The 20301-nt window shown below is 46.6% G+C and overlaps 1 protein-coding gene across 2 annotated transcripts in view; it reads left to right on the forward strand.

Moving 5' to 3' along the window:
* Positions 1–20301, forward strand: part of MAGI3 (membrane associated guanylate kinase, WW and PDZ domain containing 3) — a 68640-nt gene that overhangs the window by 44841 nt on the left and 3498 nt on the right. Inside the window, exons 9-21 of one of the 2 annotated variants that reach the window (XM_063356577.1) lie at positions 488–676; positions 2127–2735; positions 3745–3776; positions 5699–5852; positions 6426–6517; positions 7830–8022; positions 9227–9412; positions 12933–13118; positions 16525–16627; positions 16715–16841; positions 17355–17498; positions 18555–18693; positions 20146–20235. In XM_063356577.1, coding sequence (XP_063212647.1) covers positions 488–676; positions 2127–2735; positions 3745–3776; positions 5699–5852; positions 6426–6517; positions 7830–8022; positions 9227–9412; positions 12933–13118; positions 16525–16627; positions 16715–16841; positions 17355–17498; positions 18555–18693; positions 20146–20195 — 2204 coding nt within the window. In that variant the 3' untranslated portion in view covers positions 20196–20235. The remainder of the gene's footprint in view (positions 1–487; positions 677–2126; positions 2736–3744; positions 3777–5698; positions 5853–6425; positions 6518–7829; positions 8023–9226; positions 9413–12932; positions 13119–16524; positions 16628–16714; positions 16842–17354; positions 17499–18554; positions 18694–20145; positions 20236–20301) is intronic. The other variant, XM_063356576.1, reaches the window with a different exon arrangement.

A 20301-nucleotide genomic window follows, 5' to 3' on the forward strand; every position in this document is an offset into this window, starting at 1 on the left:
CAGGGTTTTTTGAATGATTTTTTTACGTGTTAAAATTGAACCGAGACTATAGACTGCTTTAAAATAATTTTGATTATTCTGAGGCGGGTTGTCATAAGCAGCTTTTGAATATATGGAGGGTTAGAAGAGCCAGCCAGAAGATGCAGTTAAAACCACACCTTGAATTTTTATGCTTTTGATCTACTTTAAGCCTGGTGTTCAAGGGTTAGAGTGTAAAACTGTGAATTATAGGTGGGAGGTCCGTTAGAATCTGTACTACGGTCTTGGAAAACACTCAGACTTTCCTGTCCACTTAAGTCAGTTGTGAAATGAGCGTAACAGCATCCTGTTTGCCTTACTCCGTAACAGTGCTGCAGAGGCCAACCAGTGTTAACCAAACAAATCATTAACCTTTATTACACTTTAAAAAACCCCAAACAAACAAAGAAATTACCAAAACTAACCCTGGCTTCCTACTTCCGTATCTCTTTCTTCCATAATTCCGAAGGACCAGAGAAGTCTGCCTTCACTAGAGATCCATCCCAGCTCACAGGAGCGCTCATACGGACATCGCTGAAAAAAAGCACGATGGGCTTTGGCTTTACGATCATTGGAGGGGACAGACCTGATGAGTTTCTCCAGGTGAAGAATGTGTTAAAAGACGGACCCGCTGCACAAGATGGGAGAATTGCACCAGGTAAAGTGTTATTTCTCTAAACCTGCATTGCCTGTGCTGCTTTTAGAGTGCAGCTTGTGCGGCGCAGGAGGTCGGATGACTCCATCCACTGCCTCTGAATATGAACGCCTCACTAAATTAAACAGTTTTCAGGTTTGTGAAAGACCTGTGCAGGGACGTGGCTCAAAAGGAAAACAAGCAATGTTCCAGATACAGATCTGCTTTGAGGACACTTCTGAAGATTTCAGTAATTCTGCTTTACCCAAAACTTTTGGCTTCATGGTTGTTTACAGAATGGCTTTTTGTTCCCTCTCTATACGTAAAGTAAAAATAGTGCGTTTGAATCCTGGTCTGCGTTTTGCCTTGTCGCTGCCAAAAAGCATAACACTGAATACTAAAATTGCAAAAACCCCACAGCAGGAAGGAGCAAGCAAAGCTATATGGACTGGAAAGTGAGGAAACGAGGGATGAGAGCACCTGTAATCCGTGCAGAATTGCACACTTTGTTATTATACGTTTAATTTATAAGCTTACCGTAACATATCATTTACATACTAGAAAAGCCGAAATGCTTCTTTACATATGACATAAACTCTCTTGCTCTTCAGAGAAGAAGAGTTCATGCTTTAGATGATTTAATACTATTTACTCATTAAATGAAACACTTTCCTGTTTTGTTGCTGACCTATTGTTTGAACTTGTACGCGGCTCATTTCCATCCTCTGTAAGAATGAAGACGATCCTGCAGCACTGCGTAGTGGTGCACACACGCGTTGGAATGAGATGATGCGTGTCTGTTCGTGCTGCGGTTCATGTGATAAGAGAGTTTCTGTTTCACTGATGCCCGGGCATTTAAGTGATAAGGCAGTTTGCTTGGTGGGAATATTGTATTGCACATGCAAAGTTTCGTGAGCAGAATGATGCAAATTATGAAGCAAGGTTTCGGGATCTGAAGCCTACATCCACTTCATTTTGAAAATACGTTCTTAGCCATGTGTGGCCACAGTGTGAGAGCACAGAACGTGTATGGGCACAATCCGAGCTTAAGTTCAGCCAGTCCTAAAATAAACATAGGAACCCCCCCAAAAAAATCCGATTTATTCTGGATTGAATTTAGGATGCTGTACAATATGAATTAAAGTAGAAGACATCTGCTTGCAGGAGTGTGTGTGTGCTGCTTCATCTCCTGTGCCTGTACAGTATCATTTTTTAAATCTGCTGCAGATTAAACTTTTTATCTTTAGTACGCTGTGTTCTGAGATGAAATAGAATAAATGCAAAGAGGAAATCCTTTATGCTTTTTGGCAACAGCTAGCCAAGAGGTGATCGCCCAGCCACCACTCGTTACTGGTTTTGAAGACCGCAGAGCACTTCCCTCGTTAGGCTTTTGTTCAGAGCCGCGAACAGCACTGGATGGGTGTGGGTGGTTTCATTTCTGTTTTTGACGCTGTTGAACTTTCTTTTGTAACAGGGGATGTCATTGTAGACATAAATGGAAGTTGTGTTCTTGGCCATACCCACGCAGATGTTGTCCAGATGTTTCAGCTCGTTCCTGTCAATCAGTATGTGAACATGACTTTGTGTCGTGGTTATCCTCTTCCTGATGACAATGAAGACCCTGTGGTAGACATAGTGACAGCTACACCTATTATTAACGGACCGCCTGTGACCAAAGGAGATGTTTGTGTGACCAGCCAAGATTTAATAGCAGGAACAGTTGTGTTGGACCAGAATGGAAAAATGGGCCCTATGTTGGTCAATGGTCGTCTGAACGGCCCTTCCATGGATACAACTGAGCAGAGGATCTCTCTTGCGTCTTCAGGAGGCTCTCAGCCAGAGCTGGTCACCATTCCTCTCGTCAAAGGTCCTAAAGGCTTTGGGTTTGCCATTGCGGACAGTCCTACAGGACAGAAAGTGAAAATGATTTTAGACAGCCAGTGGTGCCAAGGCCTTCAGAAAGGGGACGTAATCAAGGAGATTTGCCATCAGAACGTACAGAGCTTGACACATCTGCAGGTGGTGGAGGTACTGAAGCAGTTCCCAATAGGAGCAGAGGTGCCACTGCTTATCTTAAGAGGAGGTACATACGTAAATTTGCAGTTGTCGTATATGGTTATATGCTTTTTAAAGTCCCTTTTTAGTATGATACCTAAATCGTGTCCAGTCTCAACAGCTGAGTAGCAGCTCATTATGTCTCTGAGCTGTTATGTTCTAAGTTTAATTTATACCCCTGAGTATTTGGGGTGAGAGCATGTTGCTAAGGTTTTTTTTTTTCAAAAATTTTATTATGATATGTTTATGCACTGTCTCTTCCAAGTGTCTGGGGAGTGCCGAAGCAAAAATGTGGTCTCTAGCATAATACGAAGCATAAGACAGATAGAGTTTTCTGAGGCGCTCCAAATGTATTCCAGTAACTGTAGCTGTAATGGGCAGGTGATCAGAGGAGCCAGGAAGAAGCGTCCCTGGTGAGGTGGAGCTGATCACTGGAAATACCAAAAAAATTCTCGTTTTCACATTTGCATATTTATACCTCTTGATTGACTGTCAGTCGCAGACCAGAATGTGTCTTCTCCCCAAAAGCTGACTAGTGGATAGTGTGCGTTGGCCGGAAGGAGCTGAAGGAATTATGAAGCAACGCGTGGCTGCTTAGTGTCCCTTAAAGCTTTTGTTGTAGTCCTGAGAGTGTCACTGCAGTCAGTCATCAACATTTGCAAAAATCTTAGGTCTTTTTCTGCATAAATGCTACCATTCCTTAATCAGCTAAGGAAATAGATTTCTTTGGTAGCAAGTGAAATTTCTCTAAACATATTCACAAAGTCTCCATGTCCAATGAACTGGTGTCATTTGATTGACCAGCCTCTAGCAAAAAGAGAAATAGATGTTTTTCATTGTTGTACAGCTAGTAGTTCTGGTTCGAGACTTCTCAGAAGTCATGGTTTTGGTCAACTGAATGTTCACTTTGCCATTTAAAAGAAGAGCGAATAAGCAGTTATTTTCAATGCAGGAGAAGCTGATTATATTGCCTTAATGCTGTTTAAACTTTTGGTGACCTAGTATTGAAATTGCTTTCTAAATTGTATTTTCTTCAGGTCCGCCCTCACCTACCAAAACCACCAAAGGGGTGAGTATCAGCCGTGTATTTACGTTTGTTTCTGATGGAGCATGTTCAGGGGTTTTGGGTTGCAAAACAGACTCCTGAATATTGTCTACTTAACACAAGAGATTCCTTTGAGCTTTTTGAGTTGTTTAATGGAGGTGATGGATATCTTTTCTTACCACTGAAGAATTAAGAATGCAGCAAAGATCTTGTATGATGATGGTGTAGTATTGTTGATTTGTCACCATTTTAAATGTGACGTTGCCACTTACCTTCTAACATTATTTCCTTTTTTTGCACTATACTTGAAATTCCTATCTGTGTGCGCGTTTCGACCTGCTTTTGTAATCTCCTCTCCTCTGGATTTTAGTCCCTGGGGTTATCTGCAGGATGATTTAGCAAAATCACATCTACTTAGCTGGCGCAAATTCATTGTTTTAAGTGACCGCTGTCAGAGTACCCATTAAAAGGGAAACAAAATACAGTATATTTTTTTCTTTGCTAATTACCTGTATTAAAGTGAAATGGGATTTCTAAAGGACGTTTACGACACTTCTCAGTCCTCACGTAGAGTTAATGGACTGGTTAGTTTTCCCTTCTTAAAGTGCTGGCTTATCTTTCAATCCATATTTTCAGGAAGTCTCGACATAGCTGTACATTTCTAGTTTGATACTGATTCTTGGAAGTTCGATCTGTTGCAGTATCTTTAATTTATATTAGCTCACCAAAGAATCCTTGGGCTTAATAAAATACCTTCTGATTTGTTAATGCTGATAGTAATGCATCTTTTTGTCACGAGTGCTTCTTTTATGAGTTGGGTTGGTTGGTGAACAGAGCTATTTCTTTGAAATGTTTCTTGTATAGAGCAAATTATTTCATTTTAGGAAGAGCCCATTACCAAGATGTAGATGCAGCTGCTTTTCCTACCTTTGTCCTGCTGTTGGAGTATTGAAGTTGTGTCCCGGCAGGGGGACAACGTGAGCACCAAGTTCAGTGGGCTTGAGACGGGCTGCGCTCCATAAGATTTGGAGATTCCCTTCCTTCTGAGCGTAGAGCTGCCCACCTAGACAAAGGGGTGCACAAATCCCTGTGGTTTGAGGGCGCAGGACTCGTCAGCGTGGCTCCTGTGTCACTGCTCTGTGTGCCAGCCCGCTAAAAACCCTCCGGGCTCGGGGACCAGCATTCCAGCACACGTGCAGGAGCAGCTTCCCATGGAGCACTCGATGTTCAGTGGCATTAAACAGCGTGGCAAAATAATTCAGTTAAAAAGGGCAAGTTCGTGTGTTTATAAACATACAGGAAGTGTCAGACTGCTAAACCCCTTGGGGGAGTTTTCTTCCTCTCTTTGTAAAAGGCCATATTGAAGTCTGTTCTGCTTGTGCTTTTGTTTAACACGTGCAGACACACGCAGACGACCATGTTCCAGTGTTCCAGGTTGGGTTTCAGCCCAGAATAAGTATTTGGAGTTATTTTCGTGCATAATCGATTGGAAATTAGGGTGGAAGACCACAAGGATGCTTGGTGTCCTTTCTTCGTGCAGTATGAATAGGAGTGTTAGAGCTATCAGGTCATAACAATAAATGCTAATAGTGAATTACTAATGCTTACGCCACCCAAGTGTATCCCTCCTGTTGGGTACTGATAATGCCCCAGGAGCCCTGCGGCAAACAGCCTGGCGTTGGGCACACCGCAGGCGCTTGTTGGCAGCGGGCAGGGGGCCGTGCCCGCCAAGCCCCTCGTGCCCATGGTGCTGGGCCGCCGTCGGAGCTCAGGGTGCCGGCCGGGGAAGCCTGCTCTTCTCGGAACGTGGCCGGTCCCGTACGCGTTTGCTTGTTCTGCCTTGCTTTTCACTTCTGTGTGATGTTTGTTGTCTTTGCGCACACAAGTACACAAGTTCGTTATGCTTTTGGTTCAGTATGGGTGTTGTGGGGTGGGGTCTGTTCCAGAAAGACAAGCAGGACAGCTCGGGGAGTCTGGAAGCTGTCGGAGATCCCATCCCACAGCCCATGCCGTTTCCACCCGCTGCTGTACGATCAGGCTCTCCTAAGCTGGACCCTTCAGAAGTCTACCTGAAGTCTAAGTCTATATATGAGGACAAACGTGAGTATGTCAACTCCAACTTGGAAATACTCAGTTATGAAGGAATTTTTTCTTTGTCATATGTATGGTAAAACCACTGTGACTTTCGTATTGAGTTTGTTAACCTCCTGTAGGTAAAACATTTCAGGAAATGCATAATTCGTACCGAAATTAGAAAACTGTGGAACACCTTTTTTTAAAAAAAGATACAATATGTTTCAACCATATTTACAATAAAACAGTTAATCATAGAAATGGTCTCAAGGGTGATCTGGTTCTGAAGTAGACCTGACCGTTCCAGAGTTTGTAGAAGGTAGCTCTGAGTCGTATTCAGACTGGCTTTTATCCTGCCCACCTCACGAATGCGGTTGTGATTTCTCCTTTGGCATTTGTCCTTTTTCAGCCTTTTCTCCAAAATTTATTTTTCCATTTTGGAAAGAGAGTATCACTGAGAATTTGACTGTTTGAATTATTTACTGTATTTCTGGTTACCGTGTTCTGTCAAGAAAAAGAGTGAGAATGCACCACCAAAGCATAACCTTTCAACAATCAAAGATAACTCCTTACGTGTTTCGAAATGTTGCTTTGTCTTAGCTCCAAACACAAGAGATTTGGATGTTTTCCTGCGAAAACAAGAGTCAGGCTTTGGTTTCCGGGTGCTTGGAGGGGATGGACCAGATCAGCCCGTAAGTAAAGCACTTTATGGTTGCCTGCATGTTGTCTTGCAGTATTACTGTTAGAACGACTCCTGCTCCGTCATCCTCATTTCCCGCTCGTTCTGAGCAGTTCAGTGATGGCAAAATTGATCAGCTCAGCAAGTGGCTGGACTTGGCTGAGTCTCTGCTTGGGAGTAATTGCCAAGGAATGGCGGAGCTGGAGGGAGACAGGCAAACTCCAGTGGGAACCCCCTGGGCAGCCGGTCCCTCTGACTGCAGCTTTTCCAAAAATGCAAAAGTTGTTCTCCAGGAAGAAGTGCTAAGACTTGTACTGTATGTCGGGGGCCGTGCCTTCAGCTGTCCAGAGGAAAATCAAAAATTGCTTTTTGATTACAGTTAAGGAATACGGGTTTTTCCATTCCCAGCTGTGATCCAGTGCTAGCCTTTTGGGTGGTTTTTTTCCTGACATGCGTTTATAGAAAAGGAAGAGCAAAACCAAAGAATTTTACTTCTGTTGCTCTGTATAGCGTTTGTGGTGTTTTGTTTCCATAACAGCCGTAGCTGTGGGTCAGTATCACGCTAAAGTCAGGAATGCTGTGTACCGATGGTCCCCCCACTGCTCACCTCCAACAGCTGCTGGCCATAATTATTCTTAATCTTTCATTTAACCTGATTGTAGCATAGGAAATAGTGTGTGGTGTTCTTATCTGTGTTATATTCAGTAGCACTTTATGAGGTGGGAGTAGACAAAACTGACAAAAGGGGAGTGCAGCTGTTTGAACTTCGTTATCTAATCACCAAAAGCTGTGCACTGAAAAACCTTCAAGCATGGAACTGTCTGAGCAGCTTTTCGGAAGTAAATCTGAGTTGTTTTGAAAGCTTTTGCTTCTTCCCCAATCACTCAGGCCTAGTCTTGGGGAAAAAAAAAAATAGAATAAGTAGAATGAATGACAGAGGCTTTAGTTTCAATAATGTCCAGGAAATCATACGTATGTAGTAAGTCCACAGTGTATGCTCGTGTCAAAAGTTGGTCTTTTTAGCAAACTGACAAATATGCTCAAGAGAGGGTGATACTTCCAGAATCCATGGAAATAAGGATTAAAATCCCCCCTAACAGTGTATTTACTGAATGCTTTGAGCACCCAAGTTGTATCCACTGAGTCAGCTTGTGCAAAGCACGCTCGCTGGCTGCGTTTCTGCTAGACTTGGACAGTCAGATAGTCTTTAACGGCATACTCCCAAACGCGCTCATCTCTCTGCTTTCACCTGGATTCCAACCATTACGTGTTCTGATGAGTTCGTGTTCTGCTGTTCAAACCCCCTGCCTCTGCTCTGCCGACAGATTTATATTGGAGCCATAATCCCGCTGGGAGCAGCAGAAAAAGACGGGAGGCTTCGAGCTGCGGATGAGCTGATGTGTATTGATGGGGTCCCTGTTAAAGGGAAGTCGCACAAACAAGTTTTGGACTTAATGACCAGTGCTGCGCGGAACGGTCAGGTGCTGCTCACGGTCCGGAGAAAGATCTTCTTCGGTGGTACGTGTCTGTCTGTCTGGAGACGGTACTGCACGACACGGGTCTGGCTAAAGGAACACCTACAGTTTTATAATCAAATCGACTAAAGCTGCTCTGAAGCTTGTCTGTTATTGTACTAGAGCTGAGCAGCCCGAGATTCGGGGGGGGTCAGCTATAATTCTGAGGGAGTGAAGGAAAGCAGAATTTAATAAGCTGGTGCTTTAGTGCTTGCTAGCTTGTACGGCTCACACAGGTAAAGCTCTGAAAATCATGATGGCAGTGGTGTTTTCTTCACACACTTTTGCAGATGTTAGTTAGAACAGCCACTAATACTATGCAAATCGAGTAATAACACAATCTTTTCTGTACAACATGCTGTATTCTCAAGTCTTTTGGCATCTATGTGTAGCAAGAATAAGTGCATGCAATCCAGGGGTGATTCAGGGCAGCATCTTGTGATTCTGCAGTTTTACATCAGTGTCCAGATGGGCAGCGTACAGAAGATGATTGTCTTTGAGCCGACGATGCTGATCGTGTGAATGGCAGAGCTGGGATGGGCTTCAGGAGAACTGATTACGGTCACCTGTTCTGATTAGCAGCCAGTATTACTTTTCTGTTGCATTATTCAACCATTCGTTCTGAGTACATACGAGTAAAAGGAAAAAGTATTTTTAAGATCAGTTTTGAATGTCTTTAAGATGCCTTCTGATAGATAGACTTCTTCAGGACCAAAATTTTGTAGGTTTCCTAAAAGAAAACCTGGCTTCAGTCTTCAAACTGCCTCTTAAAAACAATTTCCATCATTCCAAGCAAACAGTTGTTCCTCAGTTGAGATAGCAATAGTTGTAGTTTGTAGCTGGATCTCTGCCGTAGATCTTGTACTTGCAGCATGCAGAAAAGCCACAATGTTCTTTTTACTATAAAAAGGCATCAGATCACTCTGACAAAGTCTGTGTACTCACTGCCAAGTCTGTTCGGCTGCGTGCAGCAGGATTTCCTTGCATAACTCTGCACACCTGTGGAGGACTCTGGGCCTTTGAGTGCTTTATCCTGCATCTGATTTCTATTTGATCCAAATTGTATTGTTAATAAACTCACCCCTCGCTTTCCCAGGCAGACAGTGTTTCCTTACGCTGGCACTGAGATGTAGAGTTTTGCTGTAGTTGCTTGATAAAACAGCAGTATTGGTTTTTTCCTTATTTGTTGTTTGTCTGTTACCTGCAAGGGGAAAAGCAACCGGAGGAGGAGGAGTTGCAGCCTGTCTTGACGCAGAACGGCTCTCCCCGACTGAATCGGGTAGAGTTTGCAAACCAGCAGTCCCCAGAGGTCTACGATGTCCGTCTGCAGCGGAAGGAGAACGAAGGGTTTGGCTTCGTCATCCTCACCTCAAAGAACAAACCTCCTCCGGGTGGTAAGTGCCGTGTTGTGGCGGCGGCGCTGCCCGGCCTCGCCGCCTGCTGTTTACCAAAGCTGCTGCCAGCGCGAGCGGGGCTGTGGCTTCCTCGGGATTTCTCTTTCCGTGGTGTGGTGGCGTTACCTGCACAGCCCTCTCTGTAGATACAGTCGTCTTTCACTCACACTATTTCACAGCCCAACCCAAGACAGCTTGGGCTCTCTGGCTTCATGTTTATGCTCTTTTTCACCCAACTGTGACGTAAGTGGGAGCAGGGGGACAGTATATCACGTACTCCCAGCCCATGGACAGGAGTGTGTGCGCTTGTCACGGGGCAGTCTGCAGGACGCGGATAGTTGTCAGGCTGTGGTGTGGTAGAGTCTCACATTGCATTAATTTGTAGGCATTGTAAGGGAAGTATAGTTTTAACCTTGGCTTTATATTACCTAATCAGGTAGAATTTCTTATTTTGAGGATCTGAGAAAGTAGGGGCTGCAGCACTTGAAAGAAAGCAATGAAGTTGTTACTGTCAGACAGGGGGTTTGTCTAGAGAGATCATCAAAATGAAAAAGTGGCATGCTCTGGTTCATCAGTTCTGATACATGGACGTGGCTTCAGGCAAGGTTGTAAAGATAAACAGCAAAATAACCAAGGTTAAAAGCAAAAATAAAAAGAAGTACTGAGAGCAGCAGTGAAGGAGAGGAGCTGCTTGCAGGAAGCCCTGGCGGCCAGCTCAGTTCATGGAAAGGTCCCTGACGCCCTGCACAGGACCAGGTCTGCTCAGTGGAGTCAAGCGCGTTTGTATTCCTCCTGCTGATGGCTGCTGTTACCTACCTCTGCCAGGCAGAGCCTGCTGAGTGTTCTTATCGCAAGGTGGCGAGTAGGATCATTTTCCTGAGATCATTGCCTTTGGCCGTCAGGTTCGGGTTACCTGGGTCAGCCCTCGACAAACAAGCCAGCTCACTGCGTTCACCCACAAACAAACTCCGTTCACTGACACTAAGGTACGGATAACTCGCGAAATCCTTATTCAGTTGCTTCAGTTCCTTAGTGTAAATTGCCCTCCTGAAACTTCCTCAGCTGGTTCCAGACAGACTTAACGATGGCTTGAAAGCGTGTCTCTCTTTTTATTGACCCTCAGACACTTTCTTCTGTTTTTCCACTTCATTTTACTGCACAATAAAAAAACAGCAGGAGCGCAGAAAAAAACCCCTGTTTCTAAATAACATTGTGCTGAATTCATATGATAGATATTTAGAGTGTGATGCAGTCTTGGCTCAGACGGTACCTTTTCAAGAACGTTGAAGCCAGCCGCTCTGGAAGTGCGGGGCGCCGTGGGACGGCGAGGGGCAGCAGTCCGGCCGCGGAGCTGCTGGCGGGTTCCCGCGGCAGCGTCAGAGCGAGCTGTCACCCTCCGTGCGTGATGCTGCGCAGATGATCGTGTCCTGCGTCAGAGTCACCGGGGGTTGACGTTGTGTTGTCTGGTCAGTCGGATATTATGAAAAAATATGATAAACAGAATTATTCTATAATATATTGGTATTCTATTATAACTGCACTACAGACAACGTTTTTGTCTGAGAACGTGCTGCAAATCCTTACTTACTTGATATTACAACTGAAACTAATTCCAGTGCTGGAAACATAAGTCTGGGCTGTTTCTAACACACCGGGAAGAAGGGGCAGTGGTGCATCCATGGGCTGTGCTGTGCAGAACTTTCCTGTGCCACGGTTTATCATGAAGCTACTGTGTGCTTCTAAAGCCAGGATACTTTAAAACAAGTAATCAGCGATTGAGTCTGCAGCCCTGCAGTGCTTTTCTCTTCACAGTTGGCTCTTACGTTTATATAATACTTAAAAAAACAGTCTATTAAGGGAAATGTAATTAAAATTTAAACTCATGGTAAATGCTAGAAGGCATCAATGTCTGTTCCTTCACAGTAACTTCTGCCTGTGCTAGCTCATTAAAACAATCCTTGATGGCTTTTTAATCTTGGGTTGCTGATGACACTGTGAAAGTGTTTCAGATTTGCTGTCACGGCTTTGAAAAGGCAGCTGATAATCCTGGCAGTCGCATAATGTTCCTCACCTCTCCGATCCCTCAGAGAAAAGCGTGTTTGGGAGAGCAGCACCTTCAGAAAGCAGGTACCCATCGAACCCACCTCAGGCTTTGGAGACACAAACGGGCGTTTAGATGAAGTACCAGGACGAATGTGTGTGAAACATTGAGGTTGGTCCAGAGAGGTGTTTGGAAATGAGCTACAAAGGAGCAGTGAGGCAGTTCCTTCGCAGAAGAGCCCTGATGAGATTCGGGAAGGACAGGAGCCAATTTTACCGTGCTCTCAGGCATCCAGATGAATGAGAGGCCGTTTCAGACGCATGGGGAAGCATGCTGACTGATGTGCTTTGATGTGATGGGGATCTGCTCTGTGGAGGCCACGTCAGCACACAGGCGGCTCAACGAGCCTGTCTCCTGCCCCGGCTTTGGGCAGGCTCCTCCCGTGGCAGTGGCATCTCGCTGGCTGCCGAGTGCCATCTGCAGTGCTGGCGTTGGGGTCAGCAAACGGTGAAACGGGGTCTGTCCCCGAGCACCAGCAGGGCCCTTGGTGGGGAGAGCGTGGCAGCCGCCGGGCTGTGTCGGTGCTCTCATGGGGAAGCGGTGCCGAATGGAGCATCCCTCTCTCCTCCTGCCTTCTCAGCGCTGCTCGGTCCTGCTCTGGTGCACACCTCTGGGAAGGTAATGAAAAGCAGTCACCTTTCCTTCTGCTTCTCATGAAATTCCGTCTTTTCCCTGTTCTGTCTTTTCTGGCCCTGTTGCTTTGGCCTCTGTAGGAGTCTGTGTGCGGAGCAGAGTGTCACCATGGGATGAGCTGAGGAAACCAAGCGGGAGAGCTAGCGGAAATTCAAGATGATTATTACAGGCACAGGTTCACCTCGGAGAGCAGGGGCAGGGAACGGAGCCTGCAGAGCTGGTCCAGCACACCTCGCTGCGCGGAGGGTCGCTGCCGAGCTGCTCACCGCGTTACCAAGTCCATCTCTGGCAGGAGAAGTTTGATTTCCTTTTGAAGCGTATTTAAGGCTTAATTTTTGGTTGCAAGGAGGAATAGTTAACCCCTGTATCCAGATTTCTAATGACTGTTAAACTGGTTGTCCATAACTGTCTCTGCATCCGCACGGTGCTGCAGGGTCCATGCATGAAATGGAAAACAATGCGTTACGAGCAGCAAAACAAACGGCTTCAGAGCGCTCCTGGACACATGGTGTGACTCATCCCTTTGCAGATGTGACCCATTTCCTTCCTGTGTTTTCCTTTAGGCACAACACCTTGTATGTGACCAGGCCGTGCTGCAAGGTGTTGGCCTGTCCATTCACTCTACTGAGGAGTCATTGTTTCCAGGCTTTTGTTGTACTGGCAGTGCCGCCCGTCGGAGCAGGAGCAGGAGCAGTCTCTGGGGTGACTCGGGCAGTTCTGGGTCTGGGGGATGCTTATCTGCCGTGAATATTAACCGTGTTGCTGTGCCTGTTCTTGATTTTCTAGTGATTCCTCACAAGATCGGGCGAGTTATAGATGGAAGCCCAGCTGACCAGTGCGGGAAGCTGAAAGTGGGCGACCGCATCTCGGCGGTGAACGGTCAGTCCATCGTTGAGCTCTCACATGACAGCATCGTGCAGCTCATCAAGGACGCGGGCAACGTGGTGACTCTGACTGTCGTGGCTGAGGAAGGTAAGGAGGGAGCAGGGCCCCAGCAGCTGCATGGGTCCTACCACACTGACAGGGTCTGATGTTTGTAACTTCTGAAGTTAATTCGCTTAAAGTGGAGTATTGTAAGATTTTGGGAATTAAAGAAAAGAGAGTGAAGCTCAGCTGTTTGCTCTGGAAGAGCTGAAGGCAGGTGGGGCAGAGAGAGACAGCTGCCGAGGTGGTTATACTGAAAAATAAGGTAAAGTACTAACACCATGATGCAGGGGAAGAGAAATTCTCATGGTTTCTCACGTGAGGGAGAGAGACTGCTGCTCACAGGGAAATCTGTCCTGCCCAGGCCTTGTATTCCTCAACCAAAGAGAAATGACCCCTCCTGGGGGAGCTGCAGCAAAGGCGGGATGATGCTCAGAGAGAAAATCTTCTCACCCCAGACAGTGCCCGTCTCTTGCTGCCGCGGTCGCTGCCAGGAGCTTTGTTCCAGCCGAGGGAGGTGCTCTTGGACGCACAGGAGCCCACTGGGGCGGCTCTGCCCGGCAGAGCTGGGGGGCTGGAAGGCTGCAGGGACACAGGGACACCTGCTCTCCAGATCTTCTCCATTTAGGCACTCTGAATTTTTCCTTCCTGCCATGTTAAAATACACAAATTGCCTAATGCCACACTACAGGATAGATCCTGTAGTTCTTCTGTCTGCCAAAAGTACCCTTTGAAAAGTGGTCACGTCCCGCCATGGACACCTTGCTGAGGGTTTTCCTCCAGAGCCTCCCAGGCTGCGGGCACGTTCTTCACACACAACTGCCGTGTCCTCTGAGCAGCCAAGGGGAGCACTAGTGAGTGCAGAGGCCCGTCTTGAGAGATGGGTGTTTTAAGGAAAGCTCCCATGCAACACTGCATTCAGTATGGTATTGTTCCCACACAAAGTTCACTATAAATATGGAAAATCCAGTTGTTTGAAGAGAAAAGCTGTTTTCCAACCCTCCTTACCGCTGCATTTTTCTGGGTTGCTGTTTGTGGGTTTAATTAAACTTGCTATCGTTATTGTGCCAGAAAGTTGGCTTTCTTCACCTTTTAAATAATAAATAGCTAAAGCCAACAGATCGTTCTCTAATTTCACATTCATTGCAAATATTTAACGTGCTATCTCAGCCTGTAATGCAGAATTTCAAAGACTTAATTTTCCTTTTTGTTAATGCTTGAAGCAGAGAGACTTCTATACATTGATATTTTTCTGTTAAGATTTTCATTTTTATCAAATCTACTTCATTGCAGATTAAGGGACACGCCTCGAAGCAGTTGCCCAGGGCAATGTTTGTGATGCAGCTGAGCTGTGAGTCGGTTGCGTTAGGTCTGTTTCTCTGGGGCTCTTGCTCAGCTTTGTTTTCTAAAGAAACTTCCTGAATATAACATTTTTGTCCCTTATTTATACATGACCTTACTCTGTGTAAGACCCTAGCTTTTCCACTTCCTCAATGACAAATTTGGAGCCAAAATGTAGGAATAAAACAAAAATCCGAGGAGAATCAACGGGGGGAGGGGGGGAAGTAGTCGGTAGCGGGCGATAAAACGAGACTGAACAGAGCAGTCAGAAAAAACGCGTGGCTTAGAGGAGCTGGGGTTGGCGTGTTTCAGATGTAGAGAATTTTGCAACAATGAGGGAGAGAGGCAGAACGTGTTCCATGGAAATGGGAATATATCACCCTTAAAATTCTCCTCAGTGTAGCGGGAGAAATGCAGGTCAGGTCCCAGCGCAGCCCCCGCGCAGCAGCAGACCCGGGGTGAGCGTGAGCGAGGGGGGGCTGCAGGGGGGAGCTGAGCTCCGCAGAGAGATGCAGGATGCCGCCCCCAAGAGAAGAATGCCCATTTGCCAGAAGCTGTTGAGCATCACAAAGCAGAAACCCCCGCAGCGGTTGCGTCGTCCCCAGCACTGTCCTCTGAGACCAGCAAGGAGGGTCCTGCCTGGTGCCCCTTCCCTCTCCCTCCTGGCTTCCACAGATGCCTGAGCCCTGCTTTTCATACGGGTAAACGAGTTCCGCTTCATGCGCCAGGAGACATTCTTTAACATTTTTCACAAAAGCAGGAGCCTGTCAGCTTTTGTCATGTATTAGCTGGAAACAAGAGAGAGCAGGCTGAAAAGAGGACTGGAGAATTTGTACAAACAGATGGCATTTTTCTTGCCTGTGCTTCTAAATTAAAACTCTGAGTATAAACCAGGAGTAAAAGTTGACATTTTGTCTCTAGAGAAAAACCTCTTTAAGGCATGTCGTAGTGATAGCACCAAGCAGTCCTGTGAAGGACTGGAGAGGTCTCGCATGCATCAGAAGTTCGGTCTAATAATATGCATTATGTTTTCCTTCCCTTAGATGCTGGAGCACTTTGTACGTTTTACCGGGGTTGGTTTGTTCTTAACTGAGAAACGCAGTAACGTGATGCACCGAACAGAGGACTGGAACATCTCTAGTTGGGGTGCTTGGGATTTTTTTTGTTTAAACCCTTGTAAGGAGAAGGGAGTTTATTAGTTTGTAGTTCAGCATATAAGTTCATCTTGGGCCACCGCTTGCCATTTCAGGTTCTAGCGAAGAGGCAGCGTTTTGCATAGCCTATGGCTCGTTACTCTGAAGTGACAGAGACATTTTGTGTCCTGAAACATGTTTTTTTCATAAATGCACTGGATTTATTGTAAAGTACACAATCACTATATTTTATGTGGAAGGGAAGATGAGCTATTTTCAAAGATTTTACTAAAATGTCATTATAGTTTAATTTTTACTTAGCCTTTGGGAGAAGGCAGAACAGTTTAAGACTCTAGCTGGTAACCTGTCAGCGAACCAGTCCCTCCAGTGTGGTTGTGGGACCAGTCCGTAACCTTCCCGATAGCTGCCCGGTAGCAGACTCGCTGTTGTGCCTTAAATGCGATGACGGTTTCCCTCCATCGTTGGGGTCTTCACCTCTGAATCCTCATTGCCCCTGCAGATCCTCGTTCTCTTGCCTTTAAAAGGGGATGTGTTCTCAAATGGACATTGTTTTCATCTTACGGAATGTTGTTATATTGAGTATCTGAACCATCCTCATGGATCTGACTAGCTCTGATCTCTTCTGGTCTTTATCAACTTGCAGACCATCTAAAACCCTTCTCTTCACCTCTGGTTCAGTTAAAATTGTGTTATTTTTCTGAGGAAAAGCAGTGTGGGTAAGAATAAGATTCCTGGGAATTTATTCCATGGAACCAATGAAGTGCACTTGGCTTCCTGGCTTATGGCATTAGACCTTGGAAAATCCTCTTCGCCTTGTGTCTGTGCTGAGCACGGCTCGGCCTGGGGCACCCTCGGGGACAGCAGGCACCGCTCGTGGCCACTGTGGTCCCGTGGAGAGTGTGGCTAGCTTCGTGTTTGGGGAGTTCTCTCTGACTGTCGGTTTTGTTTGAATTTATTAGAACACCGTGGTCCTCCGTCGGGAACAAACTCGGCCCGGCAGAGTCCGGCTCCGCAGCACCGGCCGCTGGGACCAGCACAGCTCAACCCCCCCGGCGCAGACAGGTACCGAGCTCTGGGCTGGGCAGAGGGAGCGGAGCAGAGGGATTGTTACTGCGGAGGTGACATCCGCGCCCTTTTGCCTCTGTGTAGGGCAGCTACAGAAGGTGAAGCTGGAAAAGACACTTCAAGTAGTTACAGGACGTCCTGGCCCGAGCATAAGCACCTGACACAGCCGGATGCTGGCGTTGCTTCAGTCGCCGGTAGCCGTCACCCCCAGGTACGGGTAACCACCCAGAGCGCGCGGAGACGGGCAAAATACTCCTCCCTCGAGACACTTCAGCAGCATTGCCACAGAGCAGTCAAAAGCAGAACAATAAAGCATTTCCCTGTCAGACACGAGTAGAAAAGCTGCGTATAAAAATGCACTTAAGTGTTTCACTGAATGTTTTTGCCAATGTTTTAGATTTTATTATCTGCTTAGTATGGTTGAATACTCATTACAACTATAAAAGAAGCGGGAAATGCTTGCAACGGGGCTACTACAGACCCTTTGACAAAGTTTCTGAGAGAAATTCCATGCATATCTAAAACTTCGAAGGAAAAGTGTCGTGTATGTTTAGACTTAGAATGAAACCATTATGCCTGGTCATCCGTGAGTTGTGATGAATTCAGTTTACATCGTGGATTGGGAGTTTCTCAAAATACAGAAATGTGTGAAGCATTTTTCGAGAAAGATATGTTTAAATCTGCCTATTAGTCCTCATCTTTTTTTTGTCAACTTCTCACACAGAATCCTGGCTGTTTCCCAGTGGAGTTGGAAAGAGGCCCTCGAGGGTTTGGATTCAGCCTTCGAGGAGGGAAGGAATACAACATGGGCTTGTTCATCCTTCGGCTGGCTGAGGAGGGGCCAGCCGTCAAAGATGGGAGAGTGCATGTGAGTTTGTCTTCTCTAATCAATTTGTTAATCAAGTTGGCCGTTTGACACTTGGCTCCTCGCACCTCACTGGGCAAGGGGCATGCCCGCCGCCGTGGGGGTGTCCCGTGGGAGCGTGACCCCCCGTCAGCACCTGGCTGGAGCCGGTGGCCACGGAAGAGCAGGGCCACCAGCGCTGCACGGGCGTCCCAGCAGCCCGGGCACGGAGGGGCTGCGCTCGCCCAGTCCGAGGGTGTTCACCGTTTCCACGTCATTCAGTCTCTCCCCCCTCAGCTGGAAAATGGTGTCATTTTCTGGCTGTACTTTAGAACGGTGAGGAGGAATTTCTCAGCCAGTTCATGGCAGCTGAGCGTGGTGGGAGGCACGTCTGTGGCGTGGAGCCTCCCGTCCTGTCGATGAGAAACCAGCCAGTGACCGCCTTTGGCAGAGACACTTCATTTAACAAAGCCCAGACGGTCTCCTGAAACCGCTGATTTCATGCATTGGTGACATCCACTGGCTGATGCGTGCAGGACGAAATAGGTTTCGTGACCCTATTCCAGCCACCTGCAAAGGTCATGTGAGCTGTAATTACCTGCCCGGGGCCTCTCTAAGTTGCTAATTGGCCTCAGAGACCTTAGTACTGATAACCGCGTAGTGGTGATCTCTCCTACCTGGAATAAAAAATCCTTTCCGTACGTAAAATCTGTTCTGCCACAAGAGCATCCAGCTCTGCGATCCCGCCAAACGATGATCCATACGTTCCCTCCGAACGGTGGTCGGGGGCACGTGTCCGTGTCTGTCTCATCACTGTAAATCAACGGCAGATGAGTTTAGGGAACCTGAGATCTTTCCTTGCGCTGGCTGAGCAGGAGGCCTGCGGGGAGAGCTCTGAGCCGCCGGGGCGTTCCGTCGTGTTGACCAGCAGCGACGGAACGGTGTTGCTATTGCGGAGTGCGTTTTAGCTTGAGAGTGAAAATAGGAGCATCTGCCTCTGTTTTTTTCTTTCTGAATTAAAAATAAGTTTACAGTGTCAGAGATTCACAAAAACTAACCTGGTTGCTCTTTTTTCGTCAGGTTGGTGACCAAATTGTTGAAATCAATGGAGAACCCACCCAAGGAATCACTCACACACGAGCCATTGAGCTGATTCAGGCTGGAGGGAATAAAGTTTTACTGCTGCTGAGACCAGGGACCGGCTTGATACCAGATCACAGTACGTCAGCTCGAGAGCGGTTGCGTTGCGAGGGTCCCAGGCTATGGAGAACCGGCTGATAAGGAGACTTCGGTGCTTCTGCACTGAAATAGTCAGCAGTTCCCTTGTTGACAGTGGTGCAGGTGTTCCTATTTATTTTAAAATATAAGGAATATTGTTTGTAAAATTAACACTTGACAAATACCTAGGAATATTACACAGTGTGAAATTATTGCATATGTGTATATTTGCTTCACTGTTTTTAGCCTTCGAAGTTACAGAACACTTTCAAAGCCAAAACTTCAGAAAGCAGGGGGAGAGACAGCTTTGCTCTCCAACCGGAATCTGGTTGTTTAAAGGTGTGACTTCTGCATCTGCAGCAGGAAAGCACAACTTTGGAAGCAAAAAAAAAAAAAAAAAGGAAGGACAGAAAAGCAAATAATTGCGGGAGCTCCGAGTTCAGCTGCTGCACACAGAACTGATGGGTTTGAGTCTGACTTAGGAAATGCTCCAAAACTGCAAATCAAAAAAATTTGTGGCTGTGGGAGCACTTTAAAGCAAAGAACATGTCTCTGAGGACAGGTTTTAGTCTTTTAACCCTTGAAGCTGACACCAAGGTTCTGCTAGTAAACTTAAAAATTGTAGGGTCACCTTTTCTGATGAACACATTTTCCGTAATAGTGACCAAATACGAGTCTATCTTTTGAACATTTTAAAGCGCAGTTTGGACTGCCAGAGTGCTTGTTGTGTTCAGTCATGTACAGGCAGCGACTGGCATCCACTCAAGGAATAAAATCTGCTCAGAACTTTCTCCATTTCTTTGCTCCAGGGAGCTGGAAGATGGCCCTTAACATCTTATTGTTCCAACCTGCACAGCCCAGTAAAGTCAGTGAATTAGCGCATGGCACGGAAACAGCCCATCTGTGAACTGTGGGGTCTGCTCTGTGCCATCTTGCTGGATTCCTGGCTGGCTGCGTTTGTCTCTCGCTGAATTACCTTGTCATTAAGGGTGAAAGTTAAATATAGTCCTCCTTGTGTTCGGATGAGCTGCTGCAGAGGTCTTCTGTAGAATCAGCATTTACAGGCTGGCAGCGGGAGGGCACCTCCAGCTCTGTCCTTTCCAACGGCTCTTCCAGCCTGGCATAACGGCAGCAGCCGCCAATGGCGTTGGTCCCGCACCACGGGGGCTGCGCCGTATTGTCTGGAATCGCTCCTGGCCCCCTCGCTCGTGGCAATCTCCCGAGTCCGAGGTAGAACCAGAATGGTAGACAGGTGTGAAGGAACCCCTGGTCCAGCCCTCTGTCAGGCCTGCGATGAGCTTGAGCAGCTTGGATCAGATCAGCAGCTGGGGAGAGGGGAAGGGTTTTGTTGCCTCTTGTCTTGCTGTTAATCGTACGTTTCTGATTGAGATCTTGCTTGCTGTACTCTGTGATTTTGGTATATAGTTCTGGGCTTTTTCTCTTCCTCCTTCAGGTTTGGCTCCTTCCAGTCTGTGTCCCTACGTGAAACCTGAGCAACATTAAGGGCTTTCAGTGCTTTTCTTGGTTTTTCCTTAAAGACTTGGTAAATCTGCATGTCTTGTGTTTCATCTCTTCCTATTATTAAAGTGCCGAGCTACGAATAACCTCA

Source organism: Chroicocephalus ridibundus, chromosome 20 (assembly GCF_963924245.1).
Source record: "Chroicocephalus ridibundus chromosome 20, bChrRid1.1, whole genome shotgun sequence".
Taxonomy (NCBI): Eukaryota; Metazoa; Chordata; class Aves; order Charadriiformes; family Laridae; genus Chroicocephalus; species Chroicocephalus ridibundus.